Source organism: Furipterus horrens, unplaced genomic scaffold (assembly GCF_987537825.1).
Source record: "Furipterus horrens unplaced genomic scaffold, mFurHor1.1.pri manual_scaffold_2, whole genome shotgun sequence".
Lineage (NCBI taxonomy): Eukaryota > Metazoa > Chordata > Mammalia > Chiroptera > Furipteridae > Furipterus > Furipterus horrens.
Window position 1 is genome coordinate 89,278,552 of NW_028327172.1, and position 25,482 is coordinate 89,304,033.

A 25,482-nucleotide genomic window follows, 5' to 3' on the forward strand; every position below is an offset into this window, starting at 1 on the left:
CTTTGTTTTTTAAAAGTTTCTCTGCAGAAGATTTTAATCTTTCATACTCCTTTACCTTCAGTTTTTTCCTTGTGTTCATGCACTAGGGTCATCTCTATATAGGTGTTGTATTTATTTGGTACTCCTGGAACAAGTTAATCTAATCCAGTCTTGATTTTTAGATTATACAGATGAATTGCTTAAGGTGTTTGGAGTCTAGAAGTTAAAAGATAAAGATGTCTCATGTCCTTTTTCTCTATCCATTCATCCCTCCACTCCTTTGCCAGGTTGTTTTCCTTTTAGGCTGGTCCCTCCAGTTTAGAACAGTACTGTGAATATTAAAGACAGCTGAGAAACAGCTTTCAAACAGCACAGCCCCCACTTCAATGTCTGGGAGGAGAATGATTATGTCCAGTTACAGATTTCACATCCACAGGTAATCGTGTCTGCTGCTTCCATTTCTCCACATTTTGGGATACTTTAGCTAAAATGTAAGAGCTCATGGTCTTTGTCATAAATTCTGTCTGAGGACAGATATACCACCTTCCTCTTTCTGACTGTTGTCTATGTCATCAGTCCTTCTCTAGCAGAGACGAGGTTATGATTTTGGAGGCTATGGGTTCAATGAGTCCTTGTGCCAGTCCCATCGGCCCTAAGCTATTCAGCAGACTCCACCATCAGGATTTTAGGATTTCAAGAGGCAGCTGATTATAGTGGTATGTATTAAGATTACCGATATATACTCCCATTTCCTTCTAGTGTGCCCAGCCTTTTTTTCACCAGCTTATCTGTCCCTGCCTCTGAAATCCTTCCTTTTCCTCACACAAGTCTTTTCTATTGTCATCATGTAGTAGCTATTTGTTAGCCCCATCTCATCCATTACTTTTTTAATTGAGAAGACTATTATCAGCCAGCCCATCACTGGCTTTCAACCCAGCATTGCACTCAAAGTTGGTGGAGTTGCTGTCAGGCTGCAGCTACAGGTGGGGGAAGAGGCAGGTAACTATAAATGACTTCTGCACTGTCAGCAGGTTGGAGAGTACCACTCCCACTCATTGACCTTCCCTGCAAAAAGTATACCGTACTTGAAGTAAAGCGGTTACACAAATGGTCATGGATGGAATTGTTTGCCAAAGAAATTTCTGGCCTTTCCCTTTCCCTTAATTGCATCAGAAAGAATCTCTAGCTTGGTTTCCAAATGAGGGTTTTTTTGTTTTGTTTTGTTTTTGTTTTTAGGAAGGGGATTGGGACAAGAAATCTGTCATGTAGTTAAATAGGCAAGAAATCTTAATTAATCCAGTTTTGTTTGAGAGATGTTTGTTCATATGATTTTTTTTAAAGTCAAGTTTAGTTTTACAAGAACTTCTTTTTCGGAAATTACTTTTGGGGTAATATTTAAAATGAAAGATGTTTTGTAACCCTGTAAAATACATAGGGAATATAACATTCCACTGTATACAAAGAAGGCAAATTCTTTAATCAAATAAAGAGTATTATAAAATGAATGTTTTTTAGGCTCGTCTCATACTTTGGTGTCTGCTTGCTGATTCAGGATAATGTAATGGGACCTAAGATTAAAAATTAATGGTATGGGGTTTTTTTAGAGAAAATCTTTATCTTAGGGTATTCATTGCCTTTTCCCATTACATGTATTTTTCTACCTTTGGGCATGCGCATACACATACACTTTCACAGAGTAGCTTTTGAATTTAATGGTACTCATGGACTTTTGGTCTTAATTTTGTCAGGGGCAGTTGTAGAGTCAGAAAACTGAGGGGTCATCTGTAAATAATAATAAAGGTTTGTGATGGTGAAGTATTCTCTTCCCCATTAGATAAACAGTGGTAAGAAGGAAGTTATCCAGGGATGAGTGATGAATGCCTTGGGAATTGTTCATAATTTCCTCAGAAAAGGCTTTTTCACTTGATTTAACTTGAAAAACTATTGAACACCAGATTGTTTGGAAGGCAAAGTTGTCTCTCTAATGAACAATAAGTGGGAAAGAAAAGTTTATTTTAATAGTGAAAGGCAAGATTTTAATTTCTTTTTTCCCTTAGAAAGTATCTGGTCTAATGTTGCTGAAATGTGGCTTAGCTCACTTTAATCCAGTGAAATGAAGTATACCAAAGCCTTGCCATTCCTTGACTGACACCCAATTTCTCCACAGCATATGTGGACTTTCCATTGGCCTCTTGTGAGGAAGACTAACAGAATAATTAGATCTGACTAAGCATTCTCTTAATATAATAGGCTTATAGTTCCTCCTCTGGTGTAATTAATTCCACATAGAGGAGGTAGGGAGCACACCTCTTCTGTGGTCAGGAGATCCTCTTTAAAAAGGTCTATCATTCAACTACTCGCAATAGTTTCAAATCCAAAATCTATTTACTTGTCCACTCATGGGAAACTTTGCCCTCCATTAATTTAAAATTGATCACAATAGGTGGGATCTGAGAAATTGGGAAATTTCCAGGGTTGAGATAGAATAGTCTTTCTTTCTTAAAAGTTCACATCTTGCAGGGCTCTTTGGAGGAAAATAGAAAAATGGAAAGTCCCCATCCTCAAGAAAACTAAAAGTCTAACTAGAAGCAATGGCTGTTCCTACTTACAAAGCCTTTTTTTTTCCCCCCTAAGGTAGACAAGTGTTAACTATAACTAGTGATACTCAACATGGGTCTCAATGAGGATGAAGAATAATCTTTAAAGGAAAGCAAAAACTCAGAATTGACTCCTCTTTACTGTGCACATCTCATTGCAACCATTCTCTCCATTTCCTCTTGCCCATTTTGGTAACTATATCTGCAGCTATAGGGCTTTTAATCTAGAAGATCCACAAATAGGTCAGTTGCCACACATTGCACTCACGCAGGGCAGACAACATCTCTACAAGTGTCAATTTCATTTACCCTGGGGAGTTAGTGATTGATGTGAAGACAAACCTTTAGGGAAAAAAAACAAAACAAAACTACATTTCAAAGCTGTTGCCTCTCAAACACTAGAGGTTAAGCAACCAGGCAGTTTTTAGAAGCTTTGGGTTACTTCTCACTACCCCCACCCCTCACCAGAAAGGAAGTTTTTTGCCTTGCTCATCATAGGCAGGGGGATAAGTGGTTATTTCGGTCTTAGTCTAATTCTGGAAAACTCCCATAGGTGCACTCTATACGATAAGGTTGATTACCAAAGAGGGCTATTTGAAAAAGGCACAAATTCAAGGCAATGAGAGAAATGGAAATAGGTCTTGTTTGCCATTCTTTTACCCAAATGAATGCTTGTTCTTTTCAGCTTTTAAGAAGGTCCTGAGCTGAAGATAGACAAGACCAGTCTTCTGTCCTGCCCAAATTTCCCACTCAGTTTGGGTTTATCTTATAGTCAGGTGGAAATGTGGGTTGTGTAATTTCGAAGGCAAGCTGAGGAGACAGCTGCTCTTTTGCAGATGCTGAAGAAAGGTTTGATTTTTTTCCCCCCAAGTTGGATGCAGTGAGGAGTTACTTGGCGTCATTGCTGCCACCATACCTAAACTATTGATGCCTGAGTTCAGGATCCAAAGAGGCCAGAAAAAAAGGTTTTTGGATCAGGTGTCTATCTACAGGGATTATTTGCTATAATGAGCAATCATCACCTTTCTGGGGTTGGAAGGAGTACAATTTGAGAAGAGGGATACAGGTGGGAAATGTGCCTAGGCAAAGGCAAGAGTGGTGTAGAAATCCACTGCTTACATTCATAGCCAATCCAGTCTTCTTTCCACACCCAACCTTTGCCCTTTCCCCCTGCTTCCACTTTGGAAAGTCTGAAGCATACCAGAAAGCTGTTTTCTGCTTTTTCCCCTCTTCCTCCCCCTTTCCTGGGCTCCCAATTGCTGTACCTCTTGCATAACTGAGAGCAGTTTCTGATGCACTCCAGATGTGAAGCAGGGTGGGGGTGGACTGTGAGGGCGGTAGATACGTAGTCCCCTGAGTGCTTTAACTGTGGGAACATAGGGCCTTGACACAGCAGGAGCTATGACACATTGCACAAAGCCTTTAGAGTGGGATCATTTTGTTCTTAGGCTGGAAGGACAGAGAAAAGTTTGAGTGCTGTTTCAACTCCCTGCCCCAGCATTAGTTTCCTCTGTGGCAGGCTTGATTATTCCCTGAAATTCCTCCTGACTAAGACTGTAAAGAAAAGCTGGGAGTTGTGAGTTAAGAGAAAAGTCTCTGAGGTAGTCCAATTTGAGCTCCTTCCCTCAAATGCCGGGTCTTGGCACAAAGGATATTCTTTTTCTTTCACCAGAATAGCCTGAAAATTACAGTTGTGATCTGCCTCATGCAAGGTGGCCAGAGTCAAAATACTTTCAAACAGTCTGTAGAGAGGAATAAGAAGCTCCCCACAGTCCCCTCTTATCCTAGGCTTCCTGGTACATCGCATGCTGGATGGAGCCTGATTTGTTATCCACAGCAGGTAGCTTAGAAGATCATCCTTCCCTTCCCCCTTCGTCCATTGCCTGTCTCTGGTGAGCTCCAGCCTGCGGGAGTGGGGGGTGGTGGGGGTGGCAACCCTGCCAATAAATGACCAAAGATTCCTGCAGTTCATCCTCCTGCTATTCCTGGGTAAGGGAGAGAGGGCACAAACTAAAGCCACTGAATCTGAATGAAACGTGTCCATCCAAAAGAGGACAAATTATTTCCTGCTGTCTGCCCCAGCTGGAATTTATGCCAGCATTGGGGTCTTTCTGCTCCCTCCTTCAGTGCAAGAGTCTCTGGAGTCCCTTTAGTGTACGTTAAAGAGGTTCAGTCTAGCTGAATTCAGCTCCCTAGGGCCTCCCCAGTCAGTCTCCTGGGGCAAGAGTTGGCTTTGCAAGGTAAGGATCCACTGTCAGTGTAGGATTTCGGGGTGGGGGTTGAGATGCATTTCAACTACGCTATTTCTAGGTTCCTCTTAGGTTTTTAATCCCCCTCACCACCCTTTCTTCCTTGTTAACCCCTACTCCTACAGTGTGCTCAATTGTGTTTCTACAGCTCGCCTCCCAGTTGTAATCCGGCAGGTTGGGTTCGGGGTGGAACTACATGGAGCTTTCTTGTGCTTTACAACTTACATGGCACTTTAACGTCTTACACCTATCCTTAGAAAAATCTGTGAAGCCTCGTGTGCAGGGTTATCAACCCCATTTACAGCTCTTCATGGTGGGGCTTCGAAGATGGTGAGAAGGGGTGACAGGGGCCAACCTGGGTACCCACAGCAAATGTTCTGGAGGGTGTATTGTGTACATTGGAGGGCTGTGACAGTGAGTCACTGGGAACCAACGGAGGTTATATTCATCTAAGGTTAAAAGGTGGTGGTGGGGGGTGCTGGAAGAGAAGGAGACAGAAAGATGTCAAAACACCTTCTCAGAAGAGCCTTAAAGCCTTGACTGGTGTAGTTCAGCCGGCTGGGAGGGGTCAAGCAAAGCGAAGTGTCGCTTGTTGGATTCTGGTGAGGGCACAGGTCTGGGCTGTGGATTCTGTCCTTTGTCCGCGCGTAAAAGAGGCAACCAATCCATGTTTCTCTCCAATCAATGTTTCTCTCCCTCTCTTTCTCCCTCCCTTCCCCTCTCTCTAAAAAAAAATAAAATCTAGAAGAGGAAGAAGGAGGCGGGAGGGAAGAAGGGGTATGTGTGGGTGGTGGTGTTAGTGGAGAGCTCAGCTGCAGAGAGAAACAAAGCATTCGCTGTGCCGTTGTGTGTGTGTGTGTGTGTGTGTGTGTGTGGTGGTGGTGGTGGTGGTGGTGGTGGTGGTGGTGGTGGTGGTGGTGGTGGTGGTGGTGGATGCTGCTATGGGAAAACGAGGGGTGGGATGAACCTTGGGCTCCAGCCCCACAAGGGCGTCTTCTCTGTCTGGCCTCGCCAACCAGACGCGGGACAAGGGATGGGGGCGGGGCCTAGCTGGGGCGGGACCCTCTCTTTCTCCACCTACTCAGCGGGCTCCCAGGGCAAAGCAACAGTGTCCGGAAACTGAGGCCTTGGCGGCCGAGCCAAACTAAGGGACCCGTGCGCCTTTCTTCTGTGAGGTAAGAACACTCCTTCCATGACTGCGTGTCCCGTTTGCTGCGCGGTTGGGACAGGATAAGGGGAAGTTCCGGGCCTGGCGAGAGCCCTCAGATAAGCTCTGGGCTAGAGATCCGGGAAGAAACCCATGGGGGAGGAGGGGGTGCCCCAGGTGAGTGCTTGGTGGCGAAAGGGAAGTGCGGGGAGTGGGCTCAGCCGCTCTCCTGAAAGCTGCTTGCTTTTCCCTTCCCGTGCCGCCGCCAGAGGGAGCCCTCGCGCTCTCCCCCGGGTGGGACGCTGATCCTGCTCTAAGACTCCTGAGGACACCCAGACGAACCGCCGGACACTCTTGGGGTCTCAACTGCCTGAACTCCAAGCTCCCCGTCTCTTGCCAACCACAGGACTAAGAACCCTGCACCCGACGTGGCGGAGTGGGGTAGGGGTTGGGGGCGGCTGGGAAGCTCGGACATCTCCGCTTGCGTCCCAGGCCTAGCCGCTGTGAGGGACCAGGAATGGATGCGGAGTCGGGGTCGGAGGCATGAGTGTCCGGGAGGAACTCTTGGGTTACCTCCAAGACCCTCCTCTGAGGCCCCACATCTTTCGGTTTTCGGGAGGCCGGAGGGGTTGCCGGGGAGAGTAAGTCGATCCCCTTGTCCCAAGCGCGTGGTCGGATTTGGAATCCCTTGCGGAGTTCCCTGGAGAGCGGCCTGAACCAGGTCTTCCGGGCTCTCCTGCAGTGGGAGTGAGAGCGTACGGTCAGATTCTGGGAGCGGCCGCTGGGATAGGGGTCGCGAGGCGCCGGAAGACGTTTCCGCCCGCCCAGGTGGTCGTGAGCCGGGGCCTGGTGCGGAGACCTCAGGGCTGGCGGTACTCGGGGCACCGGGGCGGGGCTGCATTCTAGACCCGTTAGTTAGTTCAGCGGTCCCGGAGGCTGACTCATCGCAGCTGTCACAAACACAGTTCCCCACCACGTCAGACGTCCCACACGGCAGACAGGCACAGTGCCGAGCCCGCATCACCCACACACATGCCACACACCCCGTCACATCGCCCTGACATGACACACGCCCAGAACTCAGCGCAGGCCGCAGCACCTGCTGCTCCTGCGCACACGCACTACCCGCTCACACACAGCCCCCTCCCCACTGAGTCGCACCTCCCTCCCACGCGTATCCCCCAGTGGACACACGCACACACCGCCGCTACACCAGCAGCTGCTCCGCAGAGAGCGGACGGTGGTGTCTGTGGGGCCGCCTGCTTCTCCCGTGGCGCAAACAAGCGGCTCCTTCTGCCGGCTCGGCCAAAGAAAGGCTGCTTGTCCGGCCGTAGCGGCGGGCGGGGCAGCCCAACACTGCGGCCTTGTCCCACCTGGCGAACGCCCGCTCGGCCGGGGACTGGGAGACTACACTGTCCCCGCCCCGCTCCCACCCCACCCCCGCCAGAATAAAAACAGGAGCCCTCACTGAGATCACGCCTCTCCCCCAGACTCCCAGCCCTCTCCGCTGGGCCGCCTGCCTTCCTTCCTGCCCCTGGCTGCGCTCAGCCTCCCGGAACCCCGCCCCGGGACCCCTCCAGCTGCCTTCGGTGCCCTTTGCTGTTTCCCAGATCCTCGAGCCCCTCTGTCCTCAGTCGCCCCATCTCCTTCCCCTCCTCCCCAGCTCTCTTTTTACTTCATCCCTCAGTCTCCCACTCCCATTTCCCCTCCGGATACCTTCTCCTCCCGTCCCCGCCCTGTCCTTCGGGAGACCTCTCACTTTCCTCACCCGGCCCTGCTCTCCGCCCTGGGCCTTTCCACACCCCCTCTGGGCCCCGGCCCTGCTCCCATGACCCGCCCCCTGGGTTCCCAGCCTCAGTTTCCTTCCCTTCCCGAACCCTTCCTCTGTTGGCGGCCTTTCCTCGAGGGCGGATGTGTGCGGGGAAGGCGGGAAGGCGGCGGGCAGCAGCCGTGTGACGCCCGGGGCGAGGCCTCGGCGGGCCCCTGGGCCACAGGTGAGGGCGGAGCGGCCCCGCGGTGGCCTCGAGGAGCGTCCTGGCTGGGGCTCCGACGACGACCTTACGTCTGCGGCCAGGTTTGGAGCCTAGATCTTCTCCAGGGCCTGTTGGTTCCAGACCTTTTCAGTCTTTTGCTGGGCCTCCTTCCACCCGCGCTCGGGTGCCGAGACCCTCGAACAGTGACTCTGGACGCCCCAGTCTGCGGAGACGGCTGGGGACCCGATGGAGCTATTCGTTCCGCTGGTCAAAGAGGCAGGAGTGGCCAGGCCGGAGCCGGGTGCCCTGCCAGTGCCCTGGCCTCGCCCCACTCGGGGCCCTCCCTGTTGCACGTCAGTTCCAGACACCCAGGCCGCTGCCACCCTGAGCCCAGGAGGACTACCGAGAGCCAGGGCTGAGCTCGGTGCTTCTCTCCCGCCCGTCTTACTGAAGAGGCGGAATCGCACCGCACGGGGCTTTTTTTGGCAGCGCGGCGGGGCGGGGCGGGGTTTCCCTGAAAGGCCGCAGAGGTCTCGGGGGGCAGGGGCGAGTGGGGTGGGTACATGCGGCCAGGAGTGCTGGGTAGCCATGTCGGACGGAAGCGGGCCCGCGCGTGAGCGACGCCAGGACGGAGCCCCACTTCGCCCTGCACGCCAGGGGCGGGGTCCGGGGACAGGGTGCCCCCAGGGGGCGGTTCTCTAACCCGTTTGTTAAAGCACCGCCTAGGTGCAGCGATGGGTAAGGCTCTAGTCTATCCTCCTCACCTGGATTAGGTTACCGAGCTGGGGCCACAGCCTCGGGCCTTCTATCTGTGCATCTTATCATCTCTGTCTCTCCCTTCACCTCTCACCTTATCGCTCCCTCTCCTTTCATCTCCTTATTCCCTTCTCTGATCACTCTGGTTCCCCTAAACCTTATCTCTTTACAATCTTTATCTTCACTTGCAATTATTTTGGTGTAAAGAAATGAGCACACCCACACTTTTGACAGATGAAGAAACTGAGGTCCGCGAAGGTGAAGTGACTCGTTCAAGGTCATAAAGCTCATAGTAATAACTGGCAGTTTCATTGAGATATAATGTATATGCCATAAGATTCACTTAATTTAAGTGTACATTAGATTATTTTTAGTATATTTACAGGGCTGAACAACCATCATCACAATTTAGTTTTAGGACATTCCTGTCAGGCAAAAAAAAGAAAGAAAGAAAGAAAAAGAAATCTTGTACCCATTTATTTTTCACTCTCCATTCCAGGCAAACACTAAATCCATTCAATTTTTTTCAAGATTTTATTTATTTATTTTTAAAGAGATAGGAAGGGAGGGAGAAAGAGAGGGAGAGAAACATCTGTGTGAGAGATATGCCCCCAACCAGGGACCTGGTCCCCAACCCAGGCATGTGCCCTGACTGGGACTGGAACTGGTGACCTTTCAGTTCACAGGCCAGGGCCCAATCCACTGAGCCATATCACCCAGGGCCATACAATCTTTTTTAAGATTATTATTCCAGTTTTATGGAGAATGGCCTGGCAGAGACAAGTTAAGTAACTTGTCCAAGATCTCACAGCTAATAAATAATAACGAACAGGGTTGGACACTAAATGATGATGGCTTTCCTTCACCATTATTGTTTGTTTTCAGTTTTTCTTATTCCCTCTTTATATAAATTCCCAGTTTTCAACCTATTGTCTCTTGTCTCTCCTCCATCAGAGGATGCTGAGGGATTTCCCTGAGCTGAAAGAAGCAGTACATCACTCTCTGTCCCTGGAAATTTTTTTCTGTTGCCAGTCCTGGGGAGGTAGAAGGCCAGCTTGGGCCTTGGTGTAGTAGGTTAATGACCTTTGCCTTCCCTCTTCCCAGGCTGACTTGGGATGGGTCCCAGGTCTGGTTGTGGCCTGGCCTCTCTTCCACCAGTGTGGGTGGAAATGGTGACAGAGATGATGTAGTACAGGCCTGGAAGGGTAGAAGCTGGGAGTGTAAAATTAGTAACTATGGCTAACGCCCTTGGGCTCCACTGCTAGGGTCAGACACTCCTTGGTGTGCTGGCTCCTGCCCCAACTTCCTCTCAAAGTCACCTGGTAGAGGGATGAAGGAGAGAGTGGAGGGAAATCCTGCCCTTAGCCACATTTTTCTCAGCTTTCCCCAGTAACATTTCAGCAGCAAATGAGTTCTCACATAGCAAGTTTATCAAGGGTTGGACATGTGGGCACACATTAGTGGAGGTAGATCTGTTTTCACGTTCCTCAGGTACCAAAAATGTGAGCCAGGGAGGAAGAGATGGGTGGGGAAGAGTTCAAGTTCTGGCTCTGAAATCTATTTACCCTTTGCTCTAAGGACCTAAACTTTCAACAGTGCCAAATCAGGTTAAGACCCCAAAAGTGCTATATTATATTCCCAGTATTAGTCACCACCGAGTGTTTTGTTGTTGTTGTTGTTTTCTGACTGTGTGGAGGTGAGATTTCTTTCTGGGGAAGAGAGGGTGCAGAAGTTGAGACCTGTAGAGATAGCAGGAATGGTTGAATTTTCCTTTTCCTTTTTCTTTTCTTTTTTTCAGCAAATATTTTTTAATGTTCCAGTTGAGTTTTTCTTATGTCTCCTTTAAGAAAAGATCCTGGCCCTGGTCATATAGCTCAATTAATTAGACAATCATCCTGATACACCAAGGTAGCAAGTTTGATCCCAGGTCAGGGTACATACAAGAATCAACCAATAAATGCATAAATAAGTAGAACAAAGAAATCAATGTTTCTCTCTCTCTCTCTAAAATCAATAAATAAAAATTTTAAAAAGAAGGAGAAGAATAAAAGATCCTACTGAGGTCCCCTGGGAAAAGAGGCAAATGGAGAAGAAGAAAGAGAAAGGTTGGGAGGGACCTCCTATCTCAGCCCTGCTATCCACCTGGCAGCCCTCTGGCTGCCAGTGTCCTTGGAGGGAAGTTCCTTGGATTCACCTTTTCCCACTAAGGTAGATTTTCCCCACCCTGCTTACAGCTCCAGATGTCTCTGGGTCCTCAGCTCCATGACCTGGGTGCCTGGTGTCAGAGGCAAGAAAGCACAGAAATACAGGTTGGACCTTATAGGGCTTTTTGTGGCTACAATGGCAGGGGCCAGGACTGGTGTGATGTGGTGTCCGTGCTGTGGCTGAAGATGTGTCAGGGCCTTCCCCCAGAAAGCTCCTGAGCTGCCTCCACTTTTCCTTTAGCATGAACAGTTGGGAGTGATGATGACTGGTGCTGCCCCTGCCCTAAGAGCCCTACCACAGAGCCTGCTCCTTTGCCTTTTCTGCCCTGGCCTCCCCACTGCATCTGCTTTCTGCTGTGTCCCCAGGAGCTCTAGAGACTAGGACTGTTACAGAACCCCTGGGCTACTCCAGTTGAAAACAAACCCACGGGCTCTTTAGTTAGGGGCCCGATTGCCCGCCGCCAAAATTATAACTCTCAATACCAGAGTTTGGTGAAAAGAAAAAGAATTGTTTATTTAACAGCTATATAGATTTAGTTATTTGCGGATTTCTGTTGTTAAGTCTTATGCTCTTTAAAATACCCACAAACACATATCCTTGCCTCCCCCACTTCCAAACCAGGATAGTTTTGGGAAAGTCAGAGAAACCATTTCCCTGCTTTCCAAACACAGTTCAGCTTTACCAGCAGCTGCCAATAATTCAATCTGATTGGGGAGGTCCTTTCTGTGCTGTGGTGCCCTCCAGCTCTCAATGCAGGACCGCCTGGATTCTCAGCCTCCTTGCAAACTGCCTTCTTCCTGCAAACCGCATGGATCTTCTCTCCTTCTCAAAACTGCATGGCGAGAGCCTCTTAAAGCAGCCTGGAGACCCCTTCTCCAAGCCACATGGAGAAGGCCCCTTCACCAAGCCACGTGGAGGGAGCACACGAGAGCGAGAGAGCGAGAGAGCCCGAGAGCTAGAGTGAGAGCCCGAGTCAGAGCGCCAGAGTGAGAGCCAGAGTGCCAGTGAGAGCCAGAGCCCGAATGAGAGCTTGAGAGAGTCTCAGAGCGAGAGCCCGAGCATGCCAGAGAGAGTCAGAGCGAGAGTCTGAGAGAGTCTGAGTGCCAGAGCTTGAGAGAGAGAGTCCGAGTCAGAGTGCCAGAGCGAGAGCGCGAGCCAGAGAGCGAGAGTCCCAGAGTGAGAGCACGAGCCAGAGCCAGAGAGAGTCCGAGCGCCAGAGAGAGTCTGAGAGAGTCTCAGAGCGAGAGCCCGAGCATGCCAGAGAGAGTCAGAGCGAGAGTCTGAGAGAGTCTGAGTGCCAGAGCTTGAGAGAGAGAGTCCGAGTCAGAGCGCCAGAGCGAGAGCGCGAGCCAGAGAGCGAGAGTCCCAGAGTGAGAGCACGAGCCAGAGCCAGAGAGAGTCCGAGCGCCAGAGAGAGTCTGAGAGAGTCTGAGCTAAAATGTCTGCAGCTGCTTATATATCCCTGACTGCGTCATCTGACGCAGTGGGCGTTGCAAACAGTTCTGACCATTCACAGACCCTTACGTAGGCTCTGTGTGCTTTCCATACTGTCCCCTGGTTCAAGACTCCTCCCATCTGCCTCAGGCTTTGGATGCATTAAATCCATTTGCATAAGAAAGACAGTAGCCACCAGCCTCAGGCATGTGGAAGCATTTGAAAAGCTGCTTACTTCTCCCCATCCCCCAGCAGCAAACTCTGGGGATTTTTGGACTCCCCTGTTTCTGTAACAGTTTCCCCCCTTTCAGACTAAGACCCTTTATAATCTTATAAAGGACAATGGGCGAAGGTCTCATGCTCCTCTAACTGCTTCCTGCTGAACGTGGTCGTCGTCCTACCTACCCTCGGGTCTAGAAATCCCTAATAAGAGTGGGGATGTAGGGGAGGGTGCCCTTCCCACATGGGGAAGAATCTTGCAGAGTCCAGGTCAGTTGGCTATTCCTGGGTAGCAGCATGCTTGGTTTCCAAGGGCTGGTACTGCTGGACAAGCTGGCATTCTTGTCATATTCTGAGGGCAACAGATTTGGCAACAGGGTTAAAAAAAAACACAATTCAACCTACAACCACTATATACAAAAGGCAGGAGTTAATTTTTCAATGCCCCACGTTAGGAAAAGAAATGGCTTCTTTGGAGGAAGGTGTGCAGGGCATGTCACACCTATCCAAAGCCCTTTTGCCCACTATACTTAGCTTGGGCTGAGGGGTATAAATTTTGGATTTCCCCCCTCTCAGACCTCTGGGCCCTTTCTGTCCAAGCCATTAGGACAGAAAAGAAACCAGTTTTAAAGTGAAGCCTGCAGACCACCCCATACTTCACCAACTCAGCCACTTAGTTCAGCCAAACCGTTGAGTCTCAGGAGGTGGCAATGCAGATGGGCTTCTTAAGTGAGGCCTATATGTACAGATAATTACTCAGGTAGAGATCATAGGCTTATGCCCTATGAAAACAGAAAGAACATGCATGTTAATTTACATAACACAGTTCACAAACCAGTCTCTTAATCTGAGAGACTGTCTTATTGGGAAACCTCCAGTTGCAAGGCATTTGACATTCTTCTTGCCTGTAAATAAAGCATCCTTTATAATGTCACAGACTTGGTTTAACTTTCAAATGAAAAACAAACTTTATAGACAGTTAGCTGCACTGAGCATTGCAATTTTCCTTAAGTCATGATTTTTCTCCTTAAGATTACCCTCCTTGCCAGTAAAGGGACTGCATTAAGTCCAGTTTTAATTTAGCCTGTTCATTTGCATAAACACAACAAGAGCAGTGGTTGATCACATATGATCTTTAAGTCTACTATGCTGGAACTTACACAAGGAACCTTCATGTTGACTTTTAGTTTGCCCATTAGGGCACAGAAGCTGAGCCACACACCTGCCATTCAGCCTTGCCTGCAAACACCTGCTTTCCCAAGTCCTTTGGGTTTTCCATTGTGCCTTAAGGTTCTTTCTAGCCATCTTTCAGGAAAGCAACCTTCATTCCTTCCCTGGAAAGACTGCCATGAACCGCACAACCAACCAAGGTGTCAGGCCTTTTTCCTTCTGGGCTTTCCTTAGCTTCAAAAGTCAAGTTCAGTTCTTCAGGGCTTTCTGGTAACAACCAGAGCCTAAGCATGCCTCCTTCAGGCATGTCATTCCAGTCAAAGTCTTGGTTAACAATACCTTTATTAACAACTGGTCTTTTTAGTTTTATGCAAAGAAACCTTATGTCATTTCTTACTCCTTTAAATTGCCAAATTCTGGAGGGATCAGGTAAGGAGAAAAATACACAGTGTGAAGGAAAATCCTTGTCCTTCTAATATTCCCAAAATTGCATTTCCATGCCTTATACTTTCTTTTGTTCACTTTCCTACATGTGAAGTTTTTTTAACTTTCTCTGGGAAACCTCAATTTTCCTTTCAGATTATATGACCAGTACCAATACAGAGAATTCCAGACACTTCCTAGGTCTCAGAGAATTCTAGACCTTACATAGGTCTCCAGTGGCTAATGCCAAACCAATACAGGGAATTCCAAATGACCTTTCATAGGTCCCCAATGGCTAAATGCCAATCCCAACACAGGGAATTCCAAATAACCTTTTATAGGTCCCAAGGCTAAATGCCAACACAGGGAATTCCAAATGACCTTGCCTAGGTCCCCAATGGCTAAATGCCAACACAGGGAATTCCAAATGACCTTTCATAGGTCCCAAGGCTAAATGCCAATACAGAGGTACAGTAACCATACAATTAGACCACAAGTAGTTGAGGTTTCCCTTTTCCCAGGTTTAAAAACTTTCACAACATTTCTATATATTTACCCATTCAGATTTAACCATAACCCATTTCCAATTCTTTTCCACACTGTAAAGGACTCTACCCAAACTCAGTATTTAGCAGCTAAAATTTCCTAGATTTGCAAGCACATGCCTAAAGCAAAAGAAACACTTTTAATCTGTGTTTCAGTTCACTGTCCTTTTTTTCGAAAGAGTAATTTCAAATCTTCTTCTGGAGTGCAGGTCCAACTTTCCCTTTCGGTGTCAGTCACAGCAGCAGGGTCTGTGTCCTCCTCAGGCGGTGCTCGTTTTACCCGTGTGTGGTGTATCCAGGGCTTGATTCCTACCAGCTTCAGCGAAGAATGTGTTGTTAGCAAAACATCATAGGGACCAGTCCATTGTTCAGCCAGCTGCTGTTCAGGACCTTGCGTCTTCCAGGTCTTCAGTAAGACTCTGTCCCCAGGTCCGAATGGGTGCAAGGGTTTTCATTTCTACTTCCCTTCTTACGATTTGGACACTCATTTTTCCAATGGCCCTTCTTTCTGCAATAGGCACACTGGTCCTTGCCCAATGGCTCTTTCCTCCTCTCTTTAGGGTCCTGTTTCTTCCTTTGGCCTCTCCAGCCTGTTTTAAAGAACATCAGGTCCTGTCTTCTCTTTTCTACTCCCCTTGCATGGTAAACTCTAAATGCGATGTCCACTAACTGAGAGGGGCTCATTCCTAATATTCCATCTATACGCTGGAGTTTCCGTCTAATATCTGGGGCACTCTGCCCAATAAATGTCATGTTCACCATTCTTAAGTTCTCTTGTGCCTGTGGATCAACATCAGTGTACTTGCTATAGGCTTGATGGATCCTCTCTAAGAACTCAGAAGGATCCTCATCTGGTTTTTGCTGAATAGTCTGTACCATATTCAGGCTTTTTGGCTTGGGTACCCCTTTTCTAAGTCCTTCCAATATACACTTCCTGTAGTGTTTCAAAGGAACTAGGCCTCCACCATTTGGGTCCCAGTTAGGCTCTGTCCAAGGAATTGCCACAGTTGGGTCGGGGGTCCCATGGGGATCCTCTCCATGGAGACGCTGAGCCTCTTCATTAGCCTTACTTGTAACCAGTCGCTTCTCATCCCCAGTTAGCAGAATATTTAGGAGAGCCTGTACATCTGCCCAGTTCGGGTTATGAGTGGCAAAAATGGAGGCAACAAGCTCTGCCATTTTCTGAGGATCTTCCCTATACGAGGGGTTAGAATTTTTCCAATTTAGCAAATCTGAAGTGGAAAACGGAGTATGGGCCCAATAGTAGCCAGAGGGCTGGCCTTGCTGATTTATTCCACCTATTGGGTACTGCCGTAGAGGGAATTGGCTTGCTCTGAATTGGGAGGTCCCCTGACTATACTGAGTTCCTTGGCGGGTTCTGGCGGGGGAGACCCTCTCCTCCTCCTGTAAGGGTGGAGTCATTGACTTTGCAGTCACTTCAGAGGCTGGCTCCAAAAAGGGTGGTGCAAGAGAAGTCCCTTGAGTTTGCAAAAGGGCGGGCACCTCGGAAGCCACTTCCATCTCTGGAGGTGGTATGGTGGAAGCAGCCTCCACCTGCAGATGGTGCTGTGCCGTCGCCACTGGCGTTGCAGGAGCTGCGGCTGCCTGCAGAGGGCGCTGCGCCACAGGAACCGCCACCTCGGAAGCCTGGGCCTCCTGCAGAGGAGGTGGAGCCACTGCTGCGGAAGCTATGGCCTCCTGAACCGCCCCCACCTGTGCCTGGCTTGGTGCCAAATTAGGGCCTTTGTCTCCCGGATTTAGAGAATTAAAGAGGGCTACTTCCTCATTCTCCCTTTCTTCCGGCGTTTGACTCTCAGGAAAAGGCTTTGAGACCTCTTTTTTCCTCTGCACCATTATTTGGGCCTCCATTTCTGCTAAGGTCTTATTATGCAACTCTACAAATGCATTTAGATAATAAACATCTTCCCAATTTCCCGATTGCAGACAGTACCCCTTTAATTGATTAATCACATGGTAATTCAGAGAACCATTCACAGGCCACCTTTTCTTACCACCCAGAACATACTCAGGCCAAACAGTGTTACAATAATAAATTAATATTTTTCTAGTCATAGGATAACAACAGTATTTATCCCAATTTTCCAAAATTCTTCCCAGCGGGCTGCCATCAGGGACTTGCCCAGAACTGCTTCCATTAACCCAGACATATATGCTAATGGCTATAACCAAAACAATCCCAAGGACTAGAAAACATATATACCACTCCGGCATCCATAATTCTATTACTTCCAGGAATTCTCCTAACCGGACAAACAAATCTAGTATCCACGATGCCATTATTTCAGAAATGCTCAGAAATAATTTTTAGCAAACAATCTTACTTCTCTAATCTCTTCCCAGTTCTGTTTTCTTTTCACCACACAGGCGTACTTAGGCGGTCGGCGCCCTCAGAAGGTGTCTCCCAAGGGGGTCGACCTGCCACGGTCAATTATTAACGTCCCACCTGGGGTCGCCAAATTGTTACAGAACCCCTGGGCTACTCCAGTTGAAAACAAACCCACGGGCTCTTTAGTTAGGGGCCCGATTGCCCGCCGCCAAAATTATAACTCTCAATACCAGAGTTTGGTGAAAAGAAAAAGAATTGTTTATTTAACAGCTATATAGATTTAGTTATTTGCGGATTTCTGTTGTTAAGTCTTATGCTCTTTAAAATACCCACAAACACATATCCTTGCCTCCCCCACTTCCAAACCAGGATAGTTTTGGGAAAGTCAGAGAAACCATTTCCCTGCTTTCCAAACACAGTTCAGCTTTACCAGCAGCTGCCAATAATTCAATCTGATTGGGGAGGTCCTTTCTGTGCTGTGGTGCCCTCCAGCTCTCAATGCAGGACCGCCTGGATTCTCAGCCTCCTTGCAAACTGCCTTCTTCCTGCAAACCGCATGGATCTTCTCTCCTTCTCAAAACTGCATGGCGAGAGCCTCTTAAAGCAGCCTGGAGACCCCTTCTCCAAGCCACATGGAGAAGGCCCCTTCACCAAGCCACGTGGAGGGAGCACACGAGAGCGAGAGAGCGAGAGAGCCCGAGAGCTAGAGTGAGAGCCCGAGTCAGAGCGCCAGAGTGAGAGCCAGAGTGCCAGTGAGAGCCAGAGCCCGAATGAGAGCTTGAGAGAGTCTCAGAGCGAGAGCCCGAGCATGCCAGAGAGAGTCAGAGCGAGAGTCTGAGAGAGTCTGAGTGCCAGAGCTTGAGAGAGAGAGTCCGAGTCAGAGTGCCAGAGCGAGAGCGCGAGCCAGAGAGCGAGAGTCCCAGAGTGAGAGCACGAGCCAGAGCCAGAGAGAGTCCGAGCGCCAGAGAGAGTCTGAGAGAGTCTCAGAGCGAGAGCCCGAGCATGCCAGAGAGAGTCAGAGCGAGAGTCTGAGAGAGTCTGAGTGCCAGAGCTTGAGAGAGAGAGTCCGAGTCAGAGCGCCAGAGCGAGAGCGCGAGCCAGAGAGCGAGAGTCCCAGAGTGAGAGCACGAGCCAGAGCCAGAGAGAGTCCGAGCGCCAGAGAGAGTCTGAGAGAGTCTGAGCTAAAATGTCTGCAGCTGCTTATATATCCCTGACTGCGTCATCTGACGCAGTGGGCGTTGCAAACAGTTCTGACCATTCACAGACCCTTACGTAGGCTCTGTGTGCTTTCCATACTGTCCCCTGGTTCAAGACTCCTCCCATCTGCCTCAGGCTTTGGATGCATTAAATCCATTTGCATAAGAAAGACAGTAGCCACCAGCCTCAGGCATGTGGAAGCATTTGAAAAGCTGCTTACTTCTCCCCATCCCCCAGCAGCAAACTCTGGGGATTTTTGGACTCCCCTGTTTCTGTAACAGGACCATGGACGCTGCTCTGAACAGGAACCAGATAGGCCCTGGATGCAAGACCCAAGCAATGGTGCAGGTGAGTTGGGTTGGGGCCATGGGGCAAGCAGGCTGTAGGTGATGACAGGTTTGGCTCCCAGTCCGAGAAGGGGAGCAGCAGTTCCTCTGCCCTTCCCCAGGGCCCAAGCTTATTAACAGCTAAGTCTTTATCTGAATTAGGTTAATCGGTTTACCCAGAAAGTATGCTTTGAAAGTCAGAAAGGATTTACAGATTGACCCTGAGCTGTATTTCTGTCCTCTGTCCATGCCTCTGCCCTCGCTTGTAATTTAGTTTAACAAGGACAAGCACTGGCCAAATGGATTGCTACAGACAAGTCTATGGGACAAGTCTTCATTGGCCTTCCTCTACTTTATCCCCTCCTCTTACCCAGTGCTTCCCCACTTCCCTTACTTTCTCCTTGTTTCTGTCTTAATAGACAAAAGGGGTAGTTAGACCAAGACTTGAGATAAATCCAGTGGGATGAGTTCGTGGCCTAGATTCAGATCTAATTACACTTTAGTGGAATAATGCTCTGTGCAAAAATTGTGCTAAGCCTTTCAACACCCTAAGAGCCATTTGGAGAGGGCAAGTGCTGGAGAGAGTGCTGGTGTGACTGGGATTGGAGTGTGAAGTGCTGGCCTGGAGTCTCTAATGGTGCTCATCTCCCACCCCTACTGACTGCAGAAAGGACCCTTGGACCTGATTGAGACAGGCAAAGGACTTAAAGTGCAAACAGACAAACCCCATCTAGTGAGCCTGGGAAGTGGGCGACTCAGTACAGCTATCACCCTTCTGCCGCTGGAGGAAGGTAAGTCAAGGGGCATTCCAATGCCTGCCACCCCTCCATCCTTATAGACATTCCTGCCGTCGGTCCAGGCATACATTGGAGGCCTTCTACTCTCTGCTGGCAAGTGTTCACCTCCCCCAACAGGGAGGCCGTACCACCCCACCCCACCAGTTTACTTCCCTTGTCTCTGCCTCTCCAGGCTGCCTGCCCTCTTTGGCAGATAATCTGGCTTCATGACTAGCATTAAAGATCAATGTAGAAACAAGGAAGAGAGCACTGAAACAGGAGAACATATTGCTCTTAATAACCAGTATGGCCAAGAAGAAAGAGGGCCCCACTCTAGGGCAATGCCTGGTATGAAAGAAGGTACCAACAGAGAATGGTTCCTCTCTTCTCTCCTGGTTGCACTTGTCTGGATGATACTACATTCTTCACATTCTCCAAATACCAGTTCTAGGGGCTCTGCCAGGGGAGGGTCTGCTCATGCAGAAGCAATGAGGGGAGAGGCTGCACTGAAGAGAGAGGGAGTGAGGGAGTGCAAGGGTTGTAGGTGGCAGAAGGGAGGGAGAGAAGATGGGAAGAGGATGGAGTCTGATGAAAGAGACAAAGAACTTAGGGAGGGAGAGTTAGAGGGACTAAGGGAAGGTATGCGGAAAAGAAGTCTCCCTTCTTTACTCTTTGTGGAGTCTGGAGCCTGCCATGACCTCTGGACCTTTCCACCTTTTGTCCAGAGTTTTCTCTGCCTAAGATCCTCTACCACCTTCTGTTTCTAGCAGGCTCAGGAGCCCAAAAGGAGAGGCCAGTGGTGGGCAGTGATTCTCCATATATTTCCACTGTGGCTCTCCTTGCCCTGTTCCTACCTCCTCAGGCTGGACAAACCCTCTGACTCAGTTTGCCTCCTGCCTTTAGGGAGAACAGTGATTGGCTCTGCAGCCAAGGACATAACACTGCAGGGTCCAGGCCTGGCTCCAGAACACTGCTACATTGAGAACCTGCAGGATACCCTCACCCTCTACCCTTGTGGCAATGCATGCGCTGTTGATGGGCTCCCTGTCCGCCATCCCACCCGGCTCACTCAGGGTAAGATTTGATACCTCCAAACAGAGGGGGCCTCTGTTTAAAAGTTTGTGCATGATAGGTGTAGGGTAAGACTGCTGTGGTGGTTGCCATGGTAACTACCTCGGTGGCCATATTGGAGATGGTGTGTTTAAGTGCATCTGATGTGCCTAAACATCCCCAAACCCTCTGACATCTAAATTTGTCTTCAACCTGCTTTTCTTCTTAGATCACCTCCATTCGTCCTCCCTATACCATAGTGAAAGAAGAAGTTCCAATTCCTGCTATTAAAGGGCATGGGGAGTGTCGCTGTGGTCATTAGTGGTTGTTAGGGGAGAGCAATTAGAGCACAGTGAGGGGAACAATGAATGGCATTGTACCATTGGGGGAGTTGTGGTCTGAAAGACTGTAGAGGTGGGGAGATGAAGACAATACACCCCTGGGCAGGGACAGAATCTCAGGACATGCCCACTCCTATTAAAAACTGTTAACAGTAGTTTTGGGGTCATGAATATGGTTAGCACTCTGTTTCCCAAAGCAACAGGCCATTCTGTTGTTGTAAGGGAGGTTTAAAAAACTGGGCCCCTTGTTACTATGATGACCAGGCAGGTAAGGGATTGACCCAGGTGGCACTTTGACAGAACAGGTGTGTTTGTTCTGGGCATCAATGTGAATTGTCACATTAGGGGAATGAGAAAAGCAGGTATGGTGGGGGAAGCGGGTAGAGGTGGGATTAACATGAGGTTGGGAGCTTTGAGCTAAGCCTGATTCTGAGCCGGAGGACTGGTGTTCTGGAATCATTTTCTGGGGTCTCTTACCTCTTACTAGCTGGCAGCTCCTTTGCAGTGGAAATCCCACTCACTGCACTTTTTCCCTCCTTCTGAGGTTTCTTTATTTTTATTTTTCTTAATCCTCAGTTGAGGATAAGTTTATTTATTTGAGAGAGAGGGAGAGAGAGAGACAGACAGACAGACAGAGAGACAGAGACATCAATGTGAGAAAGAAATATCACACCCTGAATGGGGATCAAACCCGTAACCCAGGTATGTGCCCTGACAGGGAATCAAACCTGCAATCTTTTGGTGTATGGGAAGACGCTCCAACCAATTGAGCCACCTAGCCACCTAGCCTGGGGTCTCTTTAAGTGCCACTCCCTTCACAGATGACCCAGAAGACTCAGCCTTTCTTCCTGCCCTCAGGAATGTCGTGGGTTGGGGGGACAACTGACTTTATGGAGGCAGGCCCACTAGCAGCAGCAGGTAAGCCCTTGTCTCCTTCAGGGCTTCGAGGTCTGATTCTGGATGAGAGGAGGAACCACCATATTGGGACACTGGCTGTGATGCCATCTGTTTATTGGTAGTCTTCAATCTCAAAGAGAGCATCTTCCCCAAGATTTGGTTGCATGGAAGTGAGACAGCATCAAGGAGAGGTAGGGGCAGAGTTCAAAGAGGCTAGAGAAAGCCCAGCCCTAAATCCCTCATATTCATGGGCAAGAACATTCTTCCCCTTTGTTGTGAGCAGGGTAGAGGAAACAATGCTCTCTGGCCTCTCTTGACCAGTCTTCCCGGTGCATCATTTAGCTTCCTGAGAAGAGGAACGGCCTGGGCCAAGATGGAATTCTTAAGCATTTCCTGTGATACCCCCACTCCCGACTCCCAATTCTTCTGTAGCCAAAAGCCCACGCTGCCAAGTATGTGCCCTCCCACTCTCTTCTGACCCCAAACTCCCGTCCCTTTCTCTCCCTCCCATCCCTATAGCCTGTGCCAGAAGCTTGGCAGCATGGGGAGGGGTAGACAGAGGCACAAAGGAATGGGTGTTTTACTCCCCAGAACTCCCCTCCCCTGGGCTCTAGGAGCTGAGAGTTTCCTTGTCTAATCTCTGGAGCAAGACACCAAGCTCAGCCCTGCCTGGCCCCACTCCGGACATTCTTGGGAGTGCGTTTCCCTGGAAACTGGATGGCTCAGAGTGTATATGCTATCTCTGTGTTTCTGTGTAACTGGAGTGTGTTTTATGTATCCCCGGATGTGTTTGTGACTCTGGGCTTGTGTATCTCTGTGTTTGTGTCTTTCCTTGTGTTTATAGATCAGAGTGTTCAAGTAGGCGGCAGGAGTGAAATCAAGACTGATGGTACCAAAGTATCCATGTGTGTATTCCTATGTGTATATGAGACCTTGGCCATGTGCTTATCTGTGGACATATGAGCAAGAGAATCATTTTCCCTGTCTTGTCCCTCTGACCCAGTCTTATAGAGGGGACCCTCATCTTTGAAAAACACAAGGCTACCCTAGAAATAACAAGGAGACTGCTCTGACTGGGCCAGGCTTTAGATGGGTCATTCTGGGCATTGTGCCCAGCCATAGGCAACTTAGAGAGGCACACAACATGACTGACAGAGATGACAGTGACAGGCTCTTCCAGCAGGAATATGCCTGGGCCATGGGTGGGAGAAGAGGGGCAGAAAGCAGATGCCAACCTTTAGTTAGAGTTATGCATATGGGAGCCTGAAGTGAGAGAGCCAAGGAGATCCTGATTCTACTCCTGTACCCGGGTATTTTGACATATCCTGTGCTGCCTTCTTCTCTACAGAGCAAGAAGTGGAGCTGGGAATAGGACCAAGGAAATGAGAAGGAACCTCAATTTGGGTCTTGGCTGCCCTACCCTGGGACTACAGGGCCAGGCCACATGCAATATCTGGGAGCTGGGAGGGGACCAAGCAGGGGAGGGCCCAGAAAGCCACACTGCTCAGGGCCCAGGTTGTCTAGACAGTAGGTCCCCATTTACTCCCAGCATTCACTGCCAGCCCTTGTCTCTATGTTTCCTTCACTCCCTGAGCCCCTCACTGGTGGGTAGGGGCTTGTGTGAGTGCCATCATGAGAAAATCCCTGGACTATGGCTGGGCAACCAGAATTCCTGAGTTACCTAGCTCCCTCTGGGATCCAGGATGCTGAGCCTTTTCCCCTCCTACCCACATTTATTTCTTCTGTAAAATGGGAATGAAGTCTCCAGCTATCTTCTAAGGCTGATAAAAATGTTGATTAATAAAGCTCAAAGGAAGGTGAGAAAAGCAAAGACTCCTAGCCCGTCACTTCTTATACCTGCTTCCTGCCCAATTTCTCACTGGTGGGCATCCTCTGTATCTGTCTGGGTCTGTCCAGCAGGCCATCACAGTTTCTAGACTAATGAATCACTCTTCCTGAGGAGATTTTTTTTTTTTTTTAAGATTTTTATTTATTTTTAGAGAGAGGGGACAGGAGGGAGAAAGAGAGGGAGAGAAAGATCAATGTGTGGTTGCCTCTCACACACCCCCAATGAGGACCTGGCCCACAACTCAGGCATGTGCCCTGACTGGGAATCGAACCAGTGACTCTTTGGTTCGCAGGCCCGCACTCAATCCACTGAGCCACCCCAGCCAGGGCTAAGGAAATTTTTTTTTTAAAGGCTCCCCCTTTTTTGCATTTGACCCTACGTTGCTCTTCCTTTTTCCTTCAGAAGGGGAATAAGATGCACATGCACATGTGAGTGTACTAGCGCATGTATGGCAGTGTGGGTAGGTGTTCAGCAAGGGTAGAAAAATCACTTGATTATTCCTCTGAGGAGGTTGACTTTTGACTTCAGAGTCTCTCCAGGGACTAAGTGATAGGATATCTATGCCTGAGTGAATGTGTAACTAAGAGGGGAGTTGGTGCCTGTGTGAGAATAAATGTGTGTGAGAGACAAGGCATGTTTAACTGGAATGTTTATGTGACTCAGAGTGTGCGCAGCTTAAGTGGTATCTGTGTGACTGAGCAATTGTTGATGTGCATCTGTGAGCAAGTATGTGGGGCTGTGTGAGTGCTGAGCATATCAAGTGTATCTGAGAAAACAGTGTGTCCCATATAGTTCTGTTGTCCAGATGCCAGATCACTGGAACAAGAGGAACTCTGGGCCCAGGCTGGATGGTAGGTGCTTGCCTGGCCCAGAACCTCAGCCTGCCCCCAGGGGTTCCAGAAACAGGTAGCCCTGTGTTTCCCAGATAGAAAGGGCTATGGTCATGGGAGCCTGAAGTGAGGGAGCCAGGTAGGAGCTAGCACAACCGGTGGCTGTGGCTGGGAAGAGCCAGGGAAGTGGGCTGGCTTAGCAGGGGCAGTGCCTTGATATCACCTGGGTTGTGGGGTGAGGTGAGCTGCTGGGAGTGTGGGGAGCAGGGGTGGCAGAAGGAGTGTTTAGGATGGGATAGAAGCTGGGCTCAGTGCTGTCACATTGTACAGAGCACTTCCTTGCCCTGAACTCCCAGCCCAGGAGGGACCTTGTCACACAGCAGACTGAGGGCCAGAGCTGGACGGACCTCTTGACTTAATGGATCCCTGTGAGTTCTGTTCTCCTCTCTGATACATGGGCCCATGGAATGTCAAAGCTTATAAACTCTGCAGTTATGGAAGCCAGTCTCCTCATTCTGTAGATGAGGTCAGAGGGTGTGACTGGCCCGTGGTGACCAGGCCAGGCAGGGGTTTGTCTGGTCCCATCCCAGGTCTCTGGGTACTTCCTACTTCAGAGGGCTCTCAGTGAGACCCTGTTTCTTCTCACTCTTGCCTCCTGGCTCTTTACCCTCTGGGCTGTCTGCCTACCTCTCACCTTTTCTTCTGTCTCCTCCCTTGAACCTTTCCACACTGTCCCACTTCCCTAGCCCGCGGTGCCAGAATCCGCCAGAATCCGTAGCCCAAACCCTCCCCACACCCTCCCGCTCCGCCCTCTACATCCTACTCCCCTCTCTCCTCCTCCATCACTTCCTCTTCCCCTCCTCCGTCCCTTTGTCCCTCCCCCTGGCTCCCTTCCTCCGGCGCTGTTGGCCAGGCGGCCCCTCCCGGGGCATCGGTTGTGGCTCATTGCCTGGCCGCTTGCTGCTCCAAGCCTGGAGCCACTGGCGCAGGAGATCTGCACCCCCCACTCAGAGGCCCCGGGCGGGTGGGGACCAGCGGTCCGGAGGTCTTGGTTCCTCGGTGAGTCCTCAGCCTGGGGCCAGCTGCAGCCCCCAGGCAGCCAGGCGTGGAATAGTATGGGCTGGAAGGGCCGTGGGGTAGGAGGCGAGCAAGGGGAGTGGGTCCTTGGGGCC

General features: G+C 49.5%; 1 protein-coding gene across 1 annotated transcript in view; it reads left to right on the forward strand.

Annotated features, from left to right (window-relative positions):
* The first annotated feature begins 5,911 nt into the window (after nt 1-5,911).
* The window catches only part of PHLDB1 (pleckstrin homology like domain family B member 1), a 58,921-nt gene continuing 39,350 nt past the window's right edge, over nt 5,912-25,482 (forward strand). The window contains exons 1-5 of the mRNA XM_090266045.1: nt 5,912-6,000; nt 11,272-11,285; nt 18,521-18,589; nt 19,235-19,358; nt 20,247-20,417. Coding sequence (XP_090122171.1) covers nt 18,527-18,589; nt 19,235-19,358; nt 20,247-20,417 — 358 coding nt within the window. The 5' untranslated portion in view covers nt 5,912-6,000; nt 11,272-11,285; nt 18,521-18,526. The remainder of the gene's footprint in view (nt 6,001-11,271; nt 11,286-18,520; nt 18,590-19,234; nt 19,359-20,246; nt 20,418-25,482) is intronic.